Source organism: Aphelocoma coerulescens, unplaced genomic scaffold (genome assembly GCF_041296385.1).
Source record: "Aphelocoma coerulescens isolate FSJ_1873_10779 unplaced genomic scaffold, UR_Acoe_1.0 HiC_scaffold_171, whole genome shotgun sequence".
In the NCBI taxonomy this organism is placed as follows: Eukaryota; Metazoa; Chordata; class Aves; order Passeriformes; family Corvidae; genus Aphelocoma; species Aphelocoma coerulescens.
The window spans coordinates 222,831-245,784 of record NW_027183519.1 but is presented as its reverse complement, the minus strand read 5'-3'; the positions used below and the strand labels follow the sequence as shown (position 1 = coordinate 245,784).

The following is a 22,954-nucleotide window of genomic DNA, read 5'->3' as shown; positions in this document are numbered from 1 at the left end:
CAGAGCTCTAGGTGAGTTTCTGTTTTCTACTCCTCAAGTAGAAAAACAAGACAACATTTGCCAGCTCAAAAAGGAGCTTATTTCCATGGCCTCTGCAGTGGCTGTGGACTGGTGCCCTGAGCCAGGACCCTTTGAAGACAGGGGAATATTTCCCTTGATGTGAGGCTCGTGCTGCATCACGCCTCATACCCTGCTCTTTTGTTTCTCATATAGTAAACATGCATGAGCTGTAGCTCCTGATTTGGAAACTAGACCTATGCTTTATGTCTCATATGCAGAGAGATGCACCAATTAAGTGCATCAAGCATCCTTTTCCATGCCTGGGAGCAGGAAAACCTTGTCTTTGTCTCCACAAAACAGCACCCACCCGGCGAGTAACATGAGGAGCTGTCTCAAAAACCCCACTGAAACCCAGAGTCAGTGTGTGCTGCCACTCCTCTACCCCCAAAATAATCCTCCTTGTTTTCTCCATCCTCCCTAACCACAGCAGCCAATGTCAGGGGGACATCCAAGCGTGGTTGCAGAGAGTCATATCCTGTTGCACACTTTGTCAACCAGCAATGGCCAAATCCACACACCTTTCCTGTTGCCACCGGCTCCAGGATGATGCTGTTAGTGGCCCAGATGTGACATAAGGCACTACCTCAGTGAGCTAAGGTGTACTAACCTAAGTATGTGAGGAGCAAATATGCTGAGAGCCTGGTGAGCAGGGTCATTGCATTTCACAGTGTGCTGGATTGCCCCTGGCTGGATGCTAGACACCATCAGAGCCACTCTGTCACTCTCCTCTGCAACTGGACTGGGGAGAGAAAATATAACAAAAGGGTCATGAGTTGAGATAAGGACTGGGAGCCATCACTCACCAAAACAGACTGAACTTGGGGATATTAATTAAATTTATTACTAAAAAAATCAGAGCAGAATAATGAAAAGTAAAATTTAAAACCAGCTTCCTCCTCATCCCTCCCTCCTTCCGTGGCTCTACTTCCTCTTCTCCCAGTGGTGCAGAGCGATGGGGAATGGGGGTTATGGTCAGTTCAGCCCAACTGTTTCTGTCACTGCTTCCACCTCAGGGAGGGGAGTCCTTCTGGTCCAGTGTGGGATCCCTCTCAGAGGAGACAGTTCTCCATGAACTGCTCCAGTGTGGTCCCTTTTCATGGGGTGCATGAAAAGTTCCCTTCTCTGGCTACAATTACATCTGTCCAATAACTTTTTTTTCCCTTCTTAAATATGTTATCACAAAGGCATTACTATCATTCCTGAGTGGGCCAGCCTTAGGCAGTGGCACATTTGTCTTGGAACCAGATGGCATTGGCTCTGTCAGACACGGGGGAAGCTTCTGGAAGCTTCTCACAGAAGCCATCCCATAGCCCCCTCACTATCAAAATATGGCCACACAAACCCAGTACACACAGGACTTAAGAAATCATCTTTTTCTGTCCCCCAGCCGAAATGAGACAGTAGGCTTTTGTATGCTCATCAGTTTTTCCACCTGAACAATGTCATTGCCCAGCATCAAAATGGCCATTAGCACCAACCATAAGATTCTGCAGCTAGCAGGCAACAATCCAGCCTCAAGGTGCCTTCGCTTCAGTGACAAGGTATAATTCTTTTGTTTGCTTTCTCAAAAAAAAAAAAAAAAAAAAAAAAAAAAAGCTGTTTTGGAATATAAGGTATCAGCTGTAATTTCCTTATTGGTGTACATGGTCTTGTACAATGGGAGAGTGACCAGTGCTCTCCAGGTGGCCTCTTTTGTAATAAAGATCAGTAAGAGCTGGACAATAAATCACAAGCAACCTTGCATATGATTCAACATAAAGAAAACAACTTTTACTTTAATAAAGTCAGTTATAAAACAGCAGCAGGAAGAAGCCATTGCAACTCAATGTGGAGATAAGATTTTACCAGAAAAAGATGTTCACTGTTTTCCTGCAATTTGCAGGATCAGGGCTTGCATTTTTACCCTTGCACCACCTGCCCTTGAGACACAGGTGCCTCCCACCCTAATTGCTGTCCATACAATTTCACCCTGGATTTTCTTTCAGTTCATGGTTTTGCAGTTGATGACTGAGAGTGCACACATACACATTCCTCCTGCATTTTCCCTTTTTCTCCCCAGACCTGCTTTGCCATGGCTGTGCTGGCTCCTGGTAGGTGTGGGCACCCTGTCCCCTCTTCAGGGAATGGCCCCCAGTTGTGGGGCACTTGTCCCAGACAGCACTGGCTGAACCTCCCTGGCAGCTGCCAGCCCTCCCCTCCTTGGCACTGCCTGTACTCAGGCAATTAGAAGGATTTTCTTTCCCAAAACACAGCTCTAATTACAATCTAATTCATCTTATTTGAAGTACAGTTTGGTAGTATTTCCATTATGCAAATATCAATTTATTATCCTCACATTATGTTTTGACTACAGTTGTGTTGCTAATTAGAGGTAATTTAAGTGCTTTTAAAAACCCCATCCTTTCCTCTCCATGCACCCTTACTTCCTTGCAAACCCCACAGTGCAGATATTTAGCACGGAGTCAGTGATGAAAACCTGCAGTTATCAGCTCCTTTTGCATCACTCTAATTGACTTTCATTATGTTGGAAACCACTTAGAAGGCACGATTTTTTCTGATTTACTTGGAATCAGGGATGGAGACATGAAAGAGAGGAAGGTAACTTACTCCAGCTGCATTTCTAACACTTTTCTGCCCAGACTTCCAAGTGCATTTGGTGTGGCTCTCCCAGTAAATGACCATGCTGTTGCCTTTGGCTGAGAGGCAAAATTAGAATTACATTAATGCTGGTCTAGGAAAGACAACACATTCCTGTCATAAGAGAGACAAAAGCTGACTCCAGGAATCTGGCAGAAAAAATTCTAAACCAGGCTGTTGTGGAGGTATCCGTGTGTCCTATTTAGTCCCACCAGCGGAGGCACTAGGAAACCAAGAAAAACCCCTGTGGTAACAGCAATTCCCGTCTGCCTTGGCTGAAGGCAATGGGAGGACTGTAGGTTTTGGTCATGGTGATGCCTTAAGAGGCCTCCCAGAAACAGAGACTAGACAGGAGTAAGGGAATAAAAGTAGGTATTTATTTGAAAGGCCTTCGAAGGTACCCCCTGGGGAGCCTGAAGCTATTCTCAAGATGGACTGCAAGATGGACAACAGGTCACAAGTTCTTCACTCTTTTATAGGTTTGGTTCATTTGCATATCAGGGTTAATTCTCCAATTAAAGCTTCAGTTTTCCCCTCAGCTTGCCCCCCCCTTAGCGGCTCTTTGGTTTATACTTTTGGGCCTAGGACAGGCTTGGTGTCCTTGGAAAGAAGGGCCGGAGAGGCTTTGTTATGTCTACCTAGCACGAGAGAGCAGAAATTAACAGGCTACAAGAAACTTCAGAGTCACACACCAAGCAGCACAGAACTTGAAAAATATAAAAGTTAAAACTAAAGGCATCAGTGGAGGCTGCCTAACTCATTACGGGCATTAGAAAGTGGTCAGTGGAGATTTTTTTGGGGGGCAAAGGAGGCAGCCATGGGGAGATGTGTGGGAATAGGGACTAGGCAATGGGAGTTTATGGAGGGCTAACACAGTCTGTCACCGACATCCTTAAAAATCTCCACAGGGTTACTCCTCCCAACCCCTTTTACAATAACCATTTCTTCAATCCACTTTTCTTCTGTGGACTTTTCTGTTGGGCATGTAAGGTGTGTCTGCTGCCACAGCTCAGGGCAGGGAGGGATCCTACCTGCTATGCAGGTGGCTAAGAGGTTTCTGCCTCCCAAAGCATCTCCAGGGCTGTCCTGGCTTGATTTGGCTGGCATGTTTGCTGACCATAGAAATACTGTTTTACCAAACATTTTGAGGAGCTCTCAGAGCTTCCCAGAAAAATGACTTTTAGCAGAGGGAAGGGAGTGTTATTGCCTCTAATAAAAGCCCACTAGAATGATCAAACCCATACATGGCTAAAAAAGCTGTGCAGCTCTGGCTTTGAAGCGCTTGCTTCAGCAGTAGCTGAACATTAGGGGTCCCCAGTGGACTTTCAAAAGCTTTGTTAGGAAAAAAAAAAAAAAAAAAAAGGAAAAAAAAGAAAAAAAGGGCTGAAGCTTTCCTGAATTTGTCTACAATATAAATCCCAATACCCCACCCACCTACCAGGCAAGCTCTGTTGATACCAGGGGCAAAACAACAGCATTAACACTCTGACGTAAAATGAAGACAGCAGCCGCTGTGCTGTGCCTACAGAAACCCAGGGCTCTCGGAGAGGGCCTTTTCTTTCTGCCCAAAGTCAAGCTTCAAAGCCTCCTGCTCCGTTTTGTTCTTAATTGCAAGTGCTACTGCAGTAGGAAGAGTTGTTTTTGTTTTGTCAATCCCCTTCCCTGCTTTTAGTTTATTTTCCTCAGGAGACATTATCTTTCATTTGCAGAGTGAATTCAGGGTCCTGTAATGGAGACTTAATGGGCGTGGGCAGCTTTAGGGGAAGCTCTGCTGTGGCACTGCCACACTGCACCAAACCTCCTCCAGCTGGCAAGGAGCCGGGCTCTTCCCGTGGGAGAGGAGCCAGCAGTGGGATTAGGCAGATCATTTGCACTTTTTGCATCCATCAGATGTTGAAAGGGCATGGGACACCCCAGCTGCCCCCCCATACAAAACACAGCGGGCCCTTCACTGGCACTGAGATGAAGACCACGGCTCAACTTCCACATGGAGGAAGGGAGTGTTCTAAACATATATTATATTGGCTTCTCGCAAAGTATAAAGGTCGATATTATATAATGTTAGAAATGCTTTTTGCTGTGTGGATGTAGTTTTCTCTCTTTTTAGCAAGAATGTTAGCAAGTGTGAACAAGTAAGATAACCTCCAAGCGAACAGAGGATGAGGCCCAAGGAGCTGCTAATCAACACCTTGTCCAGGGAGCAAAAGGGCCCAAAGGCTGCTCTGCCCGGAGAACGGGTGGCCAGGAGAGTCCGAGAGCCGCTATCCCCGCTCTGCCCGGAGAGACGAAGAGGCCCAAAGCTGCAATCAGCCCTGACTGTCTGGAGAATTAAGAGATCCACCCTACCATCGACTCTTGCCTAGCAGGCCCAACCCCAAGAATCAAGAGAAATAAAACCACAAGGCAGAAGACTACGCATGCTCTAAAAAGGCGGAACCAAGGAGTGGCCATGCAGAACAGCTCCGGTGTAGATACAAAAATGCTGCTAGCGAGGATTTTCTTGTTATTTTCTAAGTCCGTGAGAGACTTTTCTCTCTCACAGAAGAGGTAGCAGGGAATGTAAACAACCCAGACACCTGCAACCTTGAAAAGTCTTGTTTATGGTATAGTAGAAAAATATTTTGACAATGGATGTTTTAGGATTTTAGCCAATCACCCCCAAGGGGTGGCTGGCCCTTTGTCCAATTAGGCTATGAAGAAAAAAGTCTATAAAAGAGTTTGTAAAATAATTAAATAAATCAATCTTGCTGCACAACTCCTGCCTGCTGGATCTTCTCCTCCTCCTCCTCCCTATGGCTGCGGGACACGGTGCTATACCGTAGGAACCAGGCCTGCGGTAATATTTGGTGCTGCCCGACGTGATCTGCACTCTCTGACGTGTCCTGCTGCTGCGAGCCAAGCCGAATTCCTCTAGAGGTACGCTGCTCCCCTTTGCCCCCCGGGACCGGGAGGTCCGACAGAACTGAGAAATGGCAAACAGCGGCTCACAAACCGAAGCTGCGATGCTGGTCTGGAAAGGTGTGTTTAGCATATTGCGCACCTCCATTCCTGAAAACTCAGTTCGGGAATTATTAGACTGGGCTACTTTAAAAGGGATTTCCATGGACAGAGATAGTGCCCTGGACTTTGCCTTATGGCAGGAACTCGGATGCGCTGTCCGACAGGAGCTCCCGACTGGGGACTCAGCAGCGTTAGAATTATACAAAACCTGGCGTTCATTATTTATCCTGCTGATAGACCTTGACTGTGATAGCAGGGCTGGCTCGTCTATCTCGGTGATGAGTGACGGAGGAACGTCCGAAGGGGGCCCCGTTGACTGGGTTTCCGGGGAAAATGATAATGGATTCAGGAAAACCCCCCCGGCTCCACAGGCAGAGCCTGCGCCGGCTCACCCTGCACAATCGCAGGACTCCGCAGCCCCCAGGAACCCCGCGCCGCCAGAGGCGGGGGGGTCAGAGCAGCGGGAGGGCGCACAGCCTGCCTTTCCGGTCGGCTGGGCAGCGGCCACGGCTTATCCAGTGCCTCAGATCAGCGGCTTAGCCACTTGGATGCCCAGAGAGGCTCCTAGCTCGGTTCCGTATGGACCTGGATCTAACTTCTTAGCCGGCGTAGCGCCGGGCGTGCCTGCCCCGGGACTCCCTGGGTGTGGTCCGCTGCCCTCCCTGGCGCTGGAGTGTTCTGCGCAGTCGCAGAACCGAGCCATCGACCTCTTAGTGCAGCATTTGCCTTTGCTGATGGAGCTGCCAAACTTATCCCGAAGGATGGAGGAACTCCTCACCCTGTTAGAGCGGCGAATGCCCGAACCAGCGCCGCCCGCGCCCCCCCCGCCATCCGCGGGAGACGCGGCTCCGAGCCGAGAAACGGCGCGGCCGGCGGCGAACCCGGCAGCGGCGCAGCCGCGGCAAAACCCGGCAGCGGCAGCGGCTGCGGAGACGTGTTGGAGAATGGATTTATTGGGATCAATAAAGGAGCTGTGCAAGCTATTGAGCTGGAGGGTTTTTGGGCCTGTGTGTATGAGACACTTTCTGTGGGAAAGTCTCTGTGAAAAGCAAAACAGTTCCAGCCTGAGAAATTTCAGGGAGTAACGTACTTGCAGGTGTGATATCTAGGAGTATAAGGGAGGCAAGGGCAAGATTCCTTTGAACATAACAAGATTGTGGAAGACTGCCAATGTAGCCTGATTGTGTAGAAATAGAAAAATATCCTGATAAGTAAGCCCCTTAGAAGCTAACAAGCTGGTATACTATTTAAGTGCCTCGAGACTGCTAATAAATCGGAGTTTAGTTTTCAACCATATTGGCTGCTGTCTGTTCTTCTCCCCCCGCCGGGGATCCGAGCTCCCCGTACCGCCGCGGCTTCCGACCTCTGGCTTCTTACAGAGACGCGGCCAGAGACGGCGGCTGCGGAGCAGCGGGCAGGGGCAGCGGCACCCAGAGCGACCCCCGAGAGCGGGCCAGCGGCAGCAGCGCAGGGCGCGGCTGGGGAGCGCGAAACAGCAGCGGCAGCGGCGACCGCGCCGAACGCAGCTGCTGTGCCAGAGGCGGCGGCGCCGAGAGCGGCTGTAGCCTCAGAGACGGCGACAGCAGTTCCAGTACCAGTTCGGTCGGGGCTGGCCGAGACGGCCTCCCGTATAGAAACTGGTGCAAAAACTGCCGCGCAGCCAGCTGCAGTCTGTCCTGTCTGTTGTGCCTCTAGCGAACTTAGCCAAAGTGCCCCTCCACGTAAATTTCTGTTCACTCCCAGCACCCCAAAGTTGCCTTTGCCTGATGATTCCTCGTCAGGCAGTGAGGCAGATGAGGTGCTGGCCCCAGGTCGTCAGGCGGCTGTAGCCGCGCGGCGAAGAAAAAGGCTGCGCCGGTCTCGCCCCTGGACCTTTCAGGACTGCACAGTAACAGTGCGTCCGACGCATTATAATCGCTTCTTAGAGTCCCTTAAGATGCGAGCATTGGAGGAGGGTGACTGGAGGTCATTAAAAATCCTTGGAATGCCATATAGATCTGAGGATTCTGGGGGTAACCGGGGAGCTGTTACACTCCATCCACAGGCGGTGCCAGAAGTTCAGGATGGTAGTGCTTCCCCTAAAGGGGAGATCCAAGCTTTCCCAGTGTATAAGGCTCTCCCAGATTCAGGGGAGCATGACAAGCATGAGGTAATTGCCTGGAAAGTTGCCCAGGACCTCCAATCCAAGGTGGCACAATATGGACTAGGTTCTGCTGAGGTTATGCAGATAATAAGGGTGATAAATACGGATTTGCTTTCTCCATTTGATATCAGACACTTAGGTCAAATTCTATTTCAACCTGTACAATTTACAGTTTTTGAGAAAACCTGGAGAAAGCTGGCCGGCAAGACTGCATTAGCAAATATGCAGCTCCCTGCTGCTGATCCTAGACAGACAGCAGGAGTGGATGCTTTGATGGGGACTGGTCCCTTCTCTGATCCCAGTCTACAGGGTAATTTGCCCTCTAGCATCCTGCAGCAAGCTCAACAGGTCGGCATGGCTGCCCTGTTGAAAACCATAGAGTTGTCTGCGCCCAGAAAGCGATATACTGAAATAGTTCAAGGCAAATCAGAGTCATTCCTCTCTTTTGTAGAGAAAGTCGCTGCTTCTCTTGAGAAGCAGGTTGAGGATGACGGGTTAAGACAGATGTTGTTAAGGCAGTTAGTGAGGGATAACGCAAACGAGGAGTGCAGAAAAATCATAGATGCCTTACCAGGGGACCCTGAGGTAACAGACATGGTCGAAGCCTGTGCTAAGGTGGGATCTGGGAACCAGAAAAGGTCTGCTTTGGCTGCTTTCCTGCAGCCTGTTCACGCATCTTCTGGTCGTGAACCAAAGCCACCAAAACAGGTGAAGAAACGGAAGCGGCCTAAGCCGAGCCAAAAAGAGAACACACCGATCCCCCAGTGCAAGAGGTGTGGCAGGCCAGGCCATTGTACGGGCTACTGTAGATCCCGGACTCATGCCGATGGTCGGCCTTTGTCGGGAAACTTCCACCGGGGTGCAAGGAGGGGGAATTGCTCTCCGATGCAGTCGCTCCCCCAGAGAGTGGCACAGGTACAGGCACAGGCCTACCCAGCCACCCTAGAGACAGCACCCAGGGATCAGACGGCACCCACGGATCAGACGGGTTTGACGTCCACACCGCAGCCACAGTCGTCTTAGACTCTAGCGGTATTTATAAGGTTCCCTTGGATGCATATGGACCCTTAGCCCAGGGATCCAGTGCGATGCTGGTGGGAAAATCTGATGTTGCCCATCAAGGAATCTTAGTGCACTCAGGAGTTATTGATTCTGACTTTAAAGGTCAGATTTGCGCTATGGTCTCCATGCAAAACCCCCCTGTAACTATTCCTGAAAAGACCTGCCTTGCTAAATTAGTGCCTTTTAAGTCTTGTGTCCCCAGGGTAGAACAAATTCAGGAAGATAACGGCAGTGGATCTACGGGACTTCCACAGGCCCTCTGGACTGCAGACATCTCTGACCAAAGGCCACAGATGACACGTACCCTGGTCCTGCCAAGCGCCCAACCACCCCGGATTCAGCTTCGAGGTTTGATTGATATGGGTGCTGATGTAACTATCATCTCCTTCTCTGCGTGGCCTCCCTCATGGCCTTTAGCCCCGGTGGGATCGGCCATCGCAGGATTAGGAGGAACCACACAGAGCTATTTAAGTGAACGGCCTGTGGTGGTGAAGGATTCAGAGGGACACACAGCTACAATTAGGCCTTATGTTGCTACCACTTCCTGTAACCTTTGGGGACGGGATGTGTTGGCAGCTTGGGGCGTACGGATTGGGACAAATTTTAGCAGGGGTCACTGTGTGTAAGGGCGCACAGTATCCTACACTGCCTTTGTGGTGGTTCATTAACACACCAATCCGAGTCAGACTCTGCTCAGTTAGTTGAATTAAGGGCTGTTACCATGGCTTTTCAGCGATTCTCACAGGAACCTTTGAATTTGGTTACTGACTCTGCTTATGTAGCAGATATCACCCAACGCTTAGATTGTTCCCTTCTGAAGGAGGTGAATAATGCGGCTCTGTTTTCGCTGTTGCAAACCTTGTGGTCTGCAATTCAGGCTCGAGTGCATCCGTATTACATTCTGCACATTCGAAGCCACACCAATTTACCAGGTTTTCTAACGGAAGGCAATGCCAGGGCTGACATGCTGGCAAACCCTGCATGGGTAGGGCCTCAGCCTGACAAAATTGCACAAGCCAAGGCATCGCACGGTTTCTTCCATCAAAGTGCACATACCCTGCAGAAGCAGTTTCATTTAACGCCAACCGAGGCGCGCGACATTGTCAGCGCTTGTGCTGACTGTCACGGACTCGCTGCGCCTTTGCCAGCAGGGGTAAACCCCAGAGGGCTAAAAGCCTTGCAGATTTGGCAAACGGATGTAACTCACGTCCCAGAATTTGGTCGGCTGAAATATGTGCACGTGTCTATTGACACTTTCTCCTCAGCTATGTGGGCTACTGCTCACACTGGAGAGAAGAGCCGTGATGTCATTGCCCATTGGAAATTGGCTTTCTCAGTCCTGGGCGTGCCAGCTTCTGTGAAAACCGATAATGGTCCTGCCTACGCCTCCGAGAAGACACGGCAGTTTTTACACCTATGGGGTGTAGACCATACCTTTGGTATCCCACATTCTCCTACTGGCCAAGCCATTGTTGAATGCGCTCATGGTACCTTGAAGCATGTTTTGGACAAACAGAAAAGGGGAATGCATGGAGAAACCCCACAGAGCCGACTAGCAAAAGCTTTGTATACAATTAATCACCTTACAGTACCACAAAATTCAAATAATCCTGTTATTCTGAATCATTTTTTCTCATTGCAGTCTGCAGGTGACAGACAACTGCCCCGGGCAAAAGTCTGGGTGCGGAATTTACTCACTAACCAGTGGGAAGGCCCACATGAGCTTATCGTCTGGGGTCGTGGGTATGCTTGCGTTTCCACAGATACTGGGATACGGTGGCTACCTGCAAAATGCGTTCGCCCTGACCTACGGCACCAGAGGCAGAACAGGCAACCTCTGAATGATGACCAGAACGCCAATCATCCAAATGGCGACCAGAATGTAGAGCATCAGCCTAATGACTCTTCTGATGATGACCAGGATGTCAACCATCAGGCAGATGGTCCTTCCACAAGCAGAGACTGAACTTTAAATTTCTTGTTATGGAGTCAGATAGTTAAAGCCTTAAGGACATATTTAGAATTAATAACTGATGTAGATTTCTATTTGGCATTAATAGTAGAGCTGTTATCTTATAAAACAAAAAGGGGGAATTGTAGATACAAAAATGCTGCTAGCGAGGATTTTCTTGTTATTTTCTAAGTCCGTGAGAGACTTTTCTCTCTCACAGAAGAGGTAGCAGGGAATGTAAACAACCCAGACACCTGCAACCTTGAAAAGTCTTGTTTATGGTATAGTAGAAAAATATTTTGACAATGGATGTTTTAGGATTTTAGCCAATCACCCCCAAGGGGTGGCTGGCCCTTTGTCCAATTAGGCTATGAAGAAAAAAGTCTATAAAAGAGTTTGTAAAATAATTAAATAAATCAATCTTGCTGCACAACTCCTGCCTGCTGGATCTTCTCCTCCTCCTCCTCCCTATGGCTGCGGGACACGGTGCTATACCATAGGAACCAGGCTTGCGGTAATACTCCGGGAAAAGTTTTAATATGGATGAAGAACAGACAGTAAAAATGGTATAAAAAGGACTCACCTCTAGCATCAGGTGTGCTCTTGGCAGAGCGCCAAGGCACCCAGCCATTACCCCTTTGCTTTACTTTATGTGTCTCTTATTGCCTTTATATTAAACCCTTTAAATTCTCACAGGAGAGTGAACCTCGTTTTTCACAGGAGGGCAGAAGGCGAGGCCAAACACTGGCACTCGTGTTTGGATGGGAGCAGCGAGGTTCTGCCCAGCCCACCTTAGCACTGGTGGTATTATGGAGAGTGTCCCCTCTTTCCTTATCACTCCAATGAGTGCACAGGCCAACACACTGCCAAGCCCCAGCAGATTTCACTGCTGTATGAAGCTGTTCTGCACCAGAGAGGTCGGGGCCTGGGAAGTGGTGGGCTTTGCCAGACAGGGGGATCCCATGCAGGCCCAAGCAGGTCACATGCAAACACCAGGCAATCACAGAGCATCGCACACAGATCTCTGCATTTTGTGGAAGCCACAAGGCCTGGAAAATGTCTCTGTGTCTTGGGAACCCTGCTCAAAGCCCCTGACTATGGCATTGGTGGGGTTCCTGTATCTGGTAAGGGAGGAGATCTTACCTACAGTGCAGACAGCTTCAAGAAAGCCATTTTGTTAAACATCCCACTGCTGAATAGCAGTGCTTTAAGGAGACCCCCAGAAATGGAAGACACAATAGATTTGTCTTCCAGAGGCTAAAATAAGTGTTATGGTAAAAGTGTCTGACAAGACCTGACAGCACTTTAAAGGGCTGTCATTTCAGTGTCCCACAGCTGACAGCTCTGTCATTCAGCTCTCAAACATTACCACATATGATAACCCACATCGCTTTCACTTATGGATTAAAAAGGTACAAGTACTGTAATACTATGTCCTTAGTGCCCTAAGAATTTCTTAAGGTAAGACAGATGCAAGATGAGCTTTGCATTTTTACTTGGTTCATGTTCTGCATGGGATGCTCCCTGGCAACTGGTCCCAGAAGGATTTAGGACCTTTTGTAAAACCATCTCTGCCACATAGTGGGTACTGCTGGGACAGCACCTGGCAACATCCCCTCTCCATTGGCAAATTCCTTTTTTTTTCTTTTTTATGGTAAAAGTTGCAAAGGCCTGAAACTACTCAAGGTTATCCAAAGCCTGGATGGGGCAGTGTTAATTAAAGGTGGGTGTGAGCCCTCAGGCCTCCCTGGGAACACATCTTGGCACGAGGCTGAGTGGTTCAGGGGATGCTGCAGCTCTCAAGAGCTGGCAGTGCACTGTCAGCCCCAGTGCAGCTCTGCATCACAAGTCCACAGCACAAGCCCAGCCTTACAAGCAAACACCAAGGTGTGTCTGGCCTCATCCCCTGCCTTGGATGTACAGGGGGGAAAAGCAGTGCAATGTAAAAATCCAGGCTGCATGGAAGCCTCCATCACAAAATAAAATCTAAATATTTTAAGGTTGTGTCAGTTTCCCTGATATTATCAAGGGGCCTCTGAGTTTCCTGCTGCCAAATTATCTTTATAATGAATTAGACTGTAGTTCTGCCTCACCAGAAGAAAGGTGTGGATCCACACCTCAGGGAGCAGAGTTTTTCACTGGACAGTAAAATATATAAAGAATACTAACTCTAAATGCAATTATCCTTAGGGTATTCCCAAAGGCAGTAAAGCATCTGTGATTCTCCAGCTCTGTGAAATTTATCACTACCAGGTATGTCAACACATACTCTTCAGCAATCAACAAGACCTGTTTGGGGAAAGACTTAAGTGCAGGCAGAATAAGCATCTTCCAGTGTTATACATCTTAACTGGGACTTCCTGAAAACACAACGTCATCAAGCTAGACATTTTGAACCAGGCACCACCATGTTTTCAAACCCATTTCCAAGCAGCTGTTTTCTCTCAGTCACAAGTCGGAGATCAGGGCACCCCTGCTAGCTGTGAGCTTTGCCTCACCCCAGTAAACAAGGACTCACTACCTTTCTTTCACACTTGAGGCACCGGGAAGGAAAGGCACAACACCTTCCCCCCAAGCCTCCCTTAGTGTTGTGGATAATTGCCATCTGCTTTCCAGTTTGCTCATGATTAGGCAGGGGGATCAGATAAAAACCCACTGCATGCCACACAAGGAGTCTGGAAAACACCTACCTGTGACAGGTTACTAATACTAATTGGCTGCGACTGTGAAGGTGGCACCTCTGCAGTTGTGGACCCCCCAGTTCATTCTTCTCTGCTCCACCAAGTGCCCTGGTGCATGTCCTGTGGCTCTTCTAGAAGAGCATTAAGATGGAGGGGCTGCTGAGTTGAAACCCAGAGAAAGCCCTGGGCATGGGGAGAAGGAAACAAGACCTTCAGTAAAGATAAACAAACTGTACTTCTTTTTCTCCAATCGTACTATGCTTGCCTTCAATATGGGGTTAATAAGAGGATTGAAGTATAGTCGCAGTATGACCCAAAATGAGTTCACAAAAGGAATTGAATTATCCCTTAGGAAAAGAAAAATGTCTGGGCACTGTTTGGAAACTAAAAGCAAAATTATCCTCTGTAGCTGGGGTACAGCAGCAGGTGGCTATGATAGAAACAAGGGGACCCCCAGATGCACACTTTTAATCTTGTCTGCTCAGGGAAGGATTGGTAGATTTTGGGAGAAGAGCCTCTCAGAGGTGGAAAGTGTTTTCTCAGAGTTCAGAAAAAATAGATGAATTGCGATGACAGCCTCTACCTGTTGCTACCACACATCCAATACTTCTCCAGTTCCCCATAAAACAGCCATTTAATTAAGGAGTCAGCTTGACAAAATTAGAATAAACTCTGCTGGAGCTCATTGATGATCCTTTTTACTGCCAGTTTTCCTCCAAAATGAATAGCAGGCTATCATAGACTCCATCATAGATGACTTTTGCCTGGCTCTCCTATTTGCCACTCACATCAGTATGGCTGACTGCCTTAAAAACAGCAAAATCAGCCAATTTTCCCCCTTTCCCATATGACTCATCCAGCACAACACTGATTGGTACTCATTTGTTTCCCAAAATGCCTATGTGATTGTGTCCAAGTTAGCAGCAGCAGCATTTTTATGAAGCACTTTTAGCAAAATGTCAGTGGCTTTGCCCAAGCTCTGATAAATATCTGCTTAAGATGAACTGAATCCAGCAGGGACTTTACCCCAAAGTCTCAATTCAGCAACACAGCTAAGTCCACACTTAAATTATTTTCTATTAAATTATTTTGCAAAGTGGGATGAACAAATGAGTCAGGGCCTTGAGTCTCTGGCATGTTCAGCAGTTCCCAGGCTGTTTGCCCAAAGCTTACTGACAAAACAGCAGTAACAACTGTAACAGAACTCACCTTTTCAGTGATGAGGAGAAAACCCAGTTGCACACATCCTCCTTCTTATATGAGGTGGGAACCAGACCAGTAAGTAGTTTCCTGTACCCATTGAAAGATAAGATTTGGGATAATTTTCCCCCTATGTATATAATGGATGAAAAACTGTAGCATGAAAAGCCTTTTGTAGATGCTCCAATGTTTAGAAAAAGCTGGCTAAAATGAATTCTCATCATCCAAAGGATGAGTGCTCAGCAGAGAGATGGAAGAAAGGTTCCAGTGCCACTGAGGACTGGCACAGCATTGCCAGCCCAGCTGGTCCTTTCCTGACCACCTTTACACCTGGCTGTACGAGGGGAATGAGTTTTGTGAATAAAACGCATGTTCACAACCTGTCAAGGATGCAGTCTGGTGCTCCATAAGTCCCATTTAATAGCTAATAAAATTCAAACCAAAAACCAGAATCCTGTTGGATAAGTAAATACGAAGCCACTGTGATGTGTTTCCATGCAAACTTTGCTGGAGCGGTGACAAGTTGCCACTCAAAGACCCTGAAGATCCCTTGGTTTCTTGCCTGTATACAACGATGGCACCTGCCTTTGCCATCCTCATTCACATATAGAAATTACCTGCCTGGAAGTTGGCAAGCACTCATTTACCCAGCAATCCCAGCTGATCACTACCTTATAAATGGGCAGCTCAGATAGTGCAAAATTTCTTTTCAGGTATTTCTTCTGTATTCACCTTGGCTCCTGAGGATGGGAATTTTGTGTATGTCTCTCTCTGCCTCACCACCACTGCTGTAGCACCCAGGTGTCTTGGCCAAATAGCAAGACCACACTGCAGCAGATGAGCAGAGCTAAATCTATCGTCCATTTGTCCTAAAGCTTGCTGGAAACTCCTCTTAAAGCTTTCTTGATCTAACTTGCTGAGACAAAACAACCAAGGCAACTCCCATCTCCATAACATCAACACTAAACTGAGCCAGTCCTGGCAGGTAGCAGGTCTGAGCAGTAACCTGGGGACTTCAGGCACTGCCCTGATTCAACCAGACAAAATAACACAGCCCTGATAGGCTTTAAGCATCTTAAAACCAGCAGTCACATAAACCTCAGAGTTCACTGATACATCTACTGGCATCCTGTTACCTCTTACATAACAGCAAGGGCAGTTTTCAGTGTAGCAGAAGCACAGCATGAATCGGGGGCGGGGGGGGCAGCAGCACCTGTGAATGAGATACACACCCTACATCATAGTGCAGGAACTATTATTGTACTTCCTAATTCCCAGCTGCGTACACTCCTCTGCTCCAGAAGCCGTGGACACCAGCCACGGCTGCCTCAGGCCTTGCAAAAGTAACACACCCAATTTTCCGGTTTGCTCTGACCACCGTTTGCATCCCTGTGGCAAAAGACAACAGGTTGGGGTTTTTTTTTGCTTGATGCAGGAAAACACTGGCCTGAGGAAACCCTTTAGAGTTCCCTTTCCTCTTGCATTTGTTCAGCATAGAGGCACAGGGTACTTATGTTGGTGAGAGCAGGGAAAACCAGATTTGGGCAGAGGGGAAGACAGCAAGAGACTACAAATTTTCTAAGCCTCAGCAGAAGCATCATGTGGTTACAATGACTCTTCCCTCAGTAAAGGCAAGTGGCAAATGTCTTTTGACTATCTACCTTTGAATAAAGGTGCTGCAAGAGGAGGCCTGTGCTTGTGTCTGCTCTCTAAATAAACCAGCCTGAATGTATAGTTTACATTGCAGGGTCACAGAGCATGGGCTTTTCCCAGATGAGGGCATTTTATTAACTAAAGAAATGCCATGAGACCAACAGTAATCCACCCAGGATGCCTGGAGCAAACTCTTCTTTTGTAAATGGATAAGGAAGTTACAGGTGCTTTAATGCCCACAGCTATAGAGAGAGCACCTGGTTGCCTGTGGCCCAGGCATTCTGGTACCAGAAATCTGGGATGTGTCTGTAAAACTGATACAGCAGTGGCTGAAACTGCAAACAGACTTTGGGCACAAAGGAGACACAGGAGAGGGTACCCCAACAAGTCCCCTCTGAAGTCTGAAACTCAGGGAACTGTAAAGGCTGTTCTGACCATTCAGGTACTCATCTTTCAGTGCAAGTAATCTGTTCACACACAACAGCTATCAGAGGCACCAGGAACAGATACATCCATAGGTCCTTTCTCCCTCACAGGTACACCTGGCTGAAGGACCTCTGCTGAGAGGCAGGGACCCTGCTGATGTCACATTTCATTACTTGGATCTCCTGGTCACCTCTTTCAGCCTGGTTTTCCTCCTCCAATCCCATTAACCAGCCCACTGCCATACCTAAGAGAAGTCTCTAAAGCCGTAGCATGGCAGGATGTCATTTTGAGAAGAAAAAGCAGCGTGAAGGCCCAGTTTCTTGAACTGCTCTACCAGCAGGTTGCAGGGTAGATGCTCCTGCACAGGGAAGCCCTTTAAGAACATTACCTCATCTTTAAGACAATGAGTAGGGGATGAGTGCAGTGAATGTTGGAATTTCAGGAGAGTTTTTCTCTGCTTGATGTTCTGTTTGCCAAAAGAGAGGTGATGGGTGGTTCCTACCTTGGCAATGTATTGTTTCTGTCTTGTGAGCAAATCTCTCTTCTTTCCTCCTTTCTGATGGGCAAGGGCCATCGTGTCCTGCCCTCTCCAGAGGATGAGGAAATGAATTCAGTGTGAGAAGGTAACTGAAGGGCCACCTCATCCTGGTAGCCAGCTCAAACAACAGGATTTGTTTCTCACTTCATGGCATGAGGGTGCCTCATGCTGGTTTCTGCTCTCCAGTTCTGAGCAGGCTAATGTACTTCAAACTGAAGTAGGCTCCTCCAAGCTTCGCATGGCTCTGATTACATAGCCTCTGCAATCTTGAGTAATTATTATTGCCAAGGGCTCCTCAGAGTTCAGCACGAGGACTGCCAAAATTGCAGTGCTGCAGAGGAGTCCCCTCCCTCAAAACTCTTTCTGACCCCAAGTGCTGCTGGGAGAGTTGGGAAGGGAAGATCAGCTCAAAATAAGAAGGCTGGATAAAGAAAGAAGGCCTTTCTTCAGTTTCAAGGGTGCAGCACTAACACACCATTTTTTCGTGTTGCTTGCAGCACATCTCAACTCCACTGTTCATGAAGCAGCTTGACAAGGGAGGAGTTGTTGTCCCCACTGGCTGGGACTATGAAGCACGTCCTTGGTAGTGAGCAGGATTTCACACTGCAGACACCCTCTGTTGAAAACTAAAAGTGTAGTCTCAAGTGTCAACACAGACAAGTTCATTTCTTGAATCTAAGGGTAGGGCTATGCCAGCAAGCATAGAAATGAGGGTGGCAGAGGAGGCTAACAATTCATGGCAGTGCAAAGATCCAGCCCCTGCCAATGATATCCCACTTGAAGACACTGCTTGACACTAAAACCTACTTGCACTGGGGGCTGGGGTGGGGAGTGGGCACAGGATATTTTCCCATAGCTTGAACCACAGCTCAGCTATGACTCTTTTGCAGCAGCTCAGGAGAAAAAGGAGAATTGCTGGATATTTCAAAAAAATTGAAGAGAGAAGACAAAAAAAATCAGACACTGGTTTGGGGACAAAACCATTAGCTTGAGCTGTCAAAGAAGAACAGAGAAACCAACAGGGAGGCTCTGGAAAAAGCCAACAGAGGAAAGGTCAAAATACTGATGCTCTGCAGTGGAGCTAAGGGATGGATGCCCAGGGCAAAGCCACAGACATGCCTCAAGGCCAGAAGGCTTAATCCCTCTGCCACAGGAGCCGCCTTACACTTAGTCCTGTCCCTGAGCAGTGACAGGGAAAACTGCAGGGTCAGGAATGCCCCTCTCGCGAAGGGCATTCCTCTGATGCTGCCCCTCCATTCAGTGTCACTCCATGCCTACGGAAGCACCACTGCAGGAGTCTGCAGAGCCCTCCCACTGCCTGCGTCCTCCACTGCCCTCCGCACAGCATGCTGGAGCTAACTCACCTTTGAACTGCACTTTGTTGAGCTGTGCTTCAGCAAATTAAACTATTTATTAGTCCAGGCTTAATGAAGCCATTCACCACTCAAAAGGTTCACCTGGAAAGCCCACAGCGTTACCCTTGTGGTGGGGAGGCTGTAGTCAGTGCTGAGAGCATCCCTGTGCAAGACCCAAAACACAAGCAGTGGCTGTGCCACTGCAGGCAGGGTTGCCACTGTCCTGGGTGCAATGCTCAGGCCCCATAGACATATTTGGGTTCTTCTGGTTGACTGGGGTTTTCTACAGGGTTCTTTCCTGAAAGTCTTTAGGCAGCCTGATGATTTGTAAATATTTTTCCACTGAGAGCCATTGGGGTAGATGGGTGGCCAGAATAGCTCCAAAAGAATAAAAAATACTAGTCCATGGCTCATTAAACTAACATTGCTGCTCATCTGGAGCACAGGAAACTGCTCCTCCAGACCAGGAAGAGAAAAATCCTCATTTTAAGCACCAAAAGGCTTTCCATGTTTTTTTTCTGGAATAACTGCAGCCACTAAGGAGTAAATTCACTTCCAGGAGAAAACACTCAGGAGCCCACAGGGATTCACAACTGCATTATAGGGAAACAAGTGCCTCAAAAATTTACAGGTTTTTAGGAAAGTAAATGTTTGTTTTGCCTCTCTCTTGAAGAGAGAGAGAGAGAGAGATAAAAAAAAAAAAAACCAAACATTCAGGCAAACAAGTCTATTAATATTTACATAGAACATAGGCATATATTTGCTCCATAATGTGTTAGCTAGAGAACAAACCATCTGCAGCCCTCCACCCAAAAAAAAAAAAAAAAGGACTCCCAGGTGCGAGTACCAAAAAGTCCTGCTAAAAGCCTCCTGACCTGGTACAGCTCCAGACCAAGAAGGAAAGAACAGAACCACCCTACCACTACTCCCTTGGAAATGGTTCATATTAGCAGTGGGGGCTTTGCTCCTCCCTGAAGCCACCTGTGGACAACTCCCATCAGAGCCAGCTGGTGCAGCTCACCTAATCACAAGGCTGGGTTTTTCCCCTTTATTTGAAAAACAGCTTGATTGGGCTCCACGTGGAGCATCGTGCTCCTGTTACTTATGTTATGGTTTTAAAGGCAGTCACAGTGATTCACCTGTGAATGATGTTTACTGTGTCCCAGTAGTCTGCCAAGGTTTCTGTGCATGACCTTGATCCCAAGAACAGAAGTGACAGGTAAAAATGCCCAAGGAAGAAAAACGGAGAGGTTTTCTTATTTTCAAAATATTTTTTTATTGTTTTTAAATAAAGTTTCTGCTTAAGCCAAGGGAAAATCTGAATTTGTGGCCTGTCCACTCACCTGTGTACGGCAGCAGCCCTGGCCCCTTTGTGCACCACTGGGCTCAGGACATGTGGCTAGCTGCAATGAAACACAAGATTCAGGAGACCTTGTTTACTTTCTGCCTTCCTCAAAAATTATTACTGATATTTTGTGGAGTTGGTTGAAGTATTTAAGAGATTGAAGGCATTGACCATGATTTCTGACAGTAGATTCAAAGCAGGTTATAGTCTCTCTCTGTGAAGTTTTGCACTGCTGAATTAGATCAAATGCTGATGCCCTTGGGGGCAATAAAAATAATTCCAGCTTGTGACAGAAAATGAATTATAATTCAGAATAATTCTTAGTAGAAATCATATATTGTTTAATTACAGCCATAACGGCTATTTGATTTTGAGATAAGAAGTGGTTACCACAGTGACCCAATTCTTAAAGATGATTTTTGCCTAACGCTGTATAAAACGCTTTATGATACCTGCCTTCACAAGAAAGCAATTTACGAAAATGAGTTTTCCTGGTGTTAGGCCTGGGGTATGAACAAGCAACATAGGCTATATATGGAAAAACATTCCCCATTTCGTTACTGCCTGAAAAGCCCATTTCCCTGCAAGCACACTCATAGATGTTGTCTCAGATTCAGAGCAAGCTACAAATCTTGCTCAGCTTTCAAGACCATGTAGACTCTGTGGAAGAATTTCAAACCTTTGAGGAGTATTAGAAAAAAATGAGCAAAGGAAATCAGAGACAGAGACATATTTGTTCTGCAGAACAAGCCATCCCCTACTGCCTACCATCAGGGAGGGTAAAAAATGTTTTTACTTACTCTGAACAGTCTTAATATGTATTTCTCTAATAGACCATCCATCAGCACTTTGAGGAAACATACCCTGAAGTCACAACCATTGCTAGAGTCAAGCAAAGGCACATTTTGACATGTGAAGTAAAATGCAATCCTCAGTGAGACTAGTAAAAATTATCATTATTCAAGAATATAATCTTTTTGGGGCTTCTTTTGGTAATCCTTGCTATTTCCCTGCATCCCTATGGTGGATTTAGAGGGACTGGTCTGCAGGGTTGCTCTAGAGAGTGCAGACCTGCTCCTGTGCCAACCTGTGTGGGAAGCCAGGTGTCTGGCTGCCTCCCACTAATAACCCACCATATGTCCCTGGCAGCCTGGGAGGGTGATGCATCCCATTTTCACTTGGGTTGCCTGGTAGTGAAACCTGCTTGCCCATGGGCAGGACCCCTGTGGGCAACCACAACCATGGTCATGGGACTGAAGGACTGGGCTCGTCGCTGGACCTCTGCTGCCTTGTGGAATCCAGTTATTTGTCTACCTTCAGATCAAAATAATTTTGGTTAATAAAGAGAGTGAGTCAGAGAGAGAGGCAGCATTGATCCAGCTGGGGTGGAAAGCAGGTTTTCTCATGCCATTGTAGGTTTTCTTGTCATCAGTGATTGCCCTGCAGTGGACTACTTTGATATACAATATCCTATACTACATTCACCCTTCTTAAATTACTTCATGACCCTTGCTCTGATCCTCAGGATAGCCCTGACTTGGGAGAGTACAGAGCTGACAACCCCTGTCCAGTGAACTCTGGGTTTCTCACTCCCTGAGGTGTCTTCTCCTGCCAAAAATTCCTGGCAAACTGTAGCTAATCATGTGCAAAACACTGATGCTGTACCTCCAGGTGATTAGTATACCAAGCCAGCTCAATTTGGGCTTAGTTTAGGCTGTTGGCTATAAATAATCTTTTATTTTTGGAAGGTAATAGATGAAAACTTCTTCCTTCCTGAAATGGAAAGGCAGTGGGTGTTTAAAGGTCTTACACCTTGCTTCAAAGCTGACCCACATGGGAGGAGATGAAACAGGAATGTGGCCTTTGCAGCTTCCCTGGGATGTGCAGTGAAGGGGCAGGAAATTTCTCTCCCTCTCACCATTGAGCGATAAGTATTTTCAATAGGATCTTTAATTAAAAAGTGTTGGGCTTTACAGTAAAGGTCTCCCAGCCCCTGCTGCCATTGTTCAGTGGGGATGAGGGAGATCAAGCCCTAGAGCCTTCAAATGTTTGACTTACTGAAAGCTGCCCCTCTTCCTCAGTGCTCCCCTGTCCCTTACCCATGATGACACATTTCTTCTAAAAGCCATCCAGTCCTGTCCCAAAATGCACATGGTACTGAGTCCACTCAGACAACCTCAGCTGTTTAAACACTTTTGCTTTCCAAAAATGTTGGGTCCAAAGGGCAGAGGATTAGATAAGAAAAATCCTAAAGGTGATTTAATACTTTGCATGAAAATGCTAATATGCTAAAGCAGTTCCAAATATGAATTTAATACATAAATAATTAAGCAGCTCCTACTGGTCTCAAAGCACTGAGTATGAGAAATGAAGGATGCAAATATGATGACCGGAACAAGCCTGTGCTTCAGGTCCCAGACACTGGACTCAGAAAAGTGGGAAGTCATCCCCACCCATTCTTAAACACTCAATGTGTTGCCAATTACCTAAAACCAACAGTTATAATGGAAACATTTTTGTGAGAAATGATCTTCCTCATGTAAAGCATGAGCTTAAAATATCCTTATTCAGCACTGGATGCATTTCCACCCCTCTTCCCACACCAGAGAGGGCCCATGGGACCAATGGCTGAGGAGCAGCCCTGCCTCTGGCAGGCCTGAGATGGGTTCCCTGTTGCTCTCAGGAGCACCAGCCCATCCCTCTGAACACAGGTCCAGCAGCAGCATGGCAAGAAGAAAACTGAATATTAATTCTGGTTTTTTGCTGTTTTACCTTTCGTGACAGAGCAGGTCGGTCCCTGGGAGCAGAGCAAACCCCCTCAGCCCTATTACAAAATTCTGGCAGAGGAATAGTTGAACATTTGAAAATATCAAGACTTCAGAGACTTGAAATAACAATCTGAA

General features: G+C 47.3%; 1 protein-coding gene across 4 annotated transcripts in view; it reads right to left on the bottom strand.

The window, feature by feature from the left end:
* The window catches only part of LOC138100941 (endomucin-like), a 74,958-nt gene extending 55,257 nt beyond the window's left edge, over positions 1 to 19,701 (bottom strand). The window contains exon 1 of one of the 4 annotated variants that reach the window (XR_011146979.1): positions 19,582 to 19,694. Coding sequence is in view for 2 of the 4 variants with exons in the window: in XM_068998774.1 (XP_068854875.1) it covers positions 19,582 to 19,651 (70 nt within the window). In the remaining 2 variants the exon portion in view is untranslated. Of the gene's footprint in view, positions 1 to 19,581 lie in introns of all 4 variants that reach the window. The other 3 variants (XR_011146978.1, XM_068998774.1, XM_068998775.1) reach the window with 3 other exon arrangements.
* Positions 19,702 to 22,954: the final 3,253 nt, after the last annotated feature.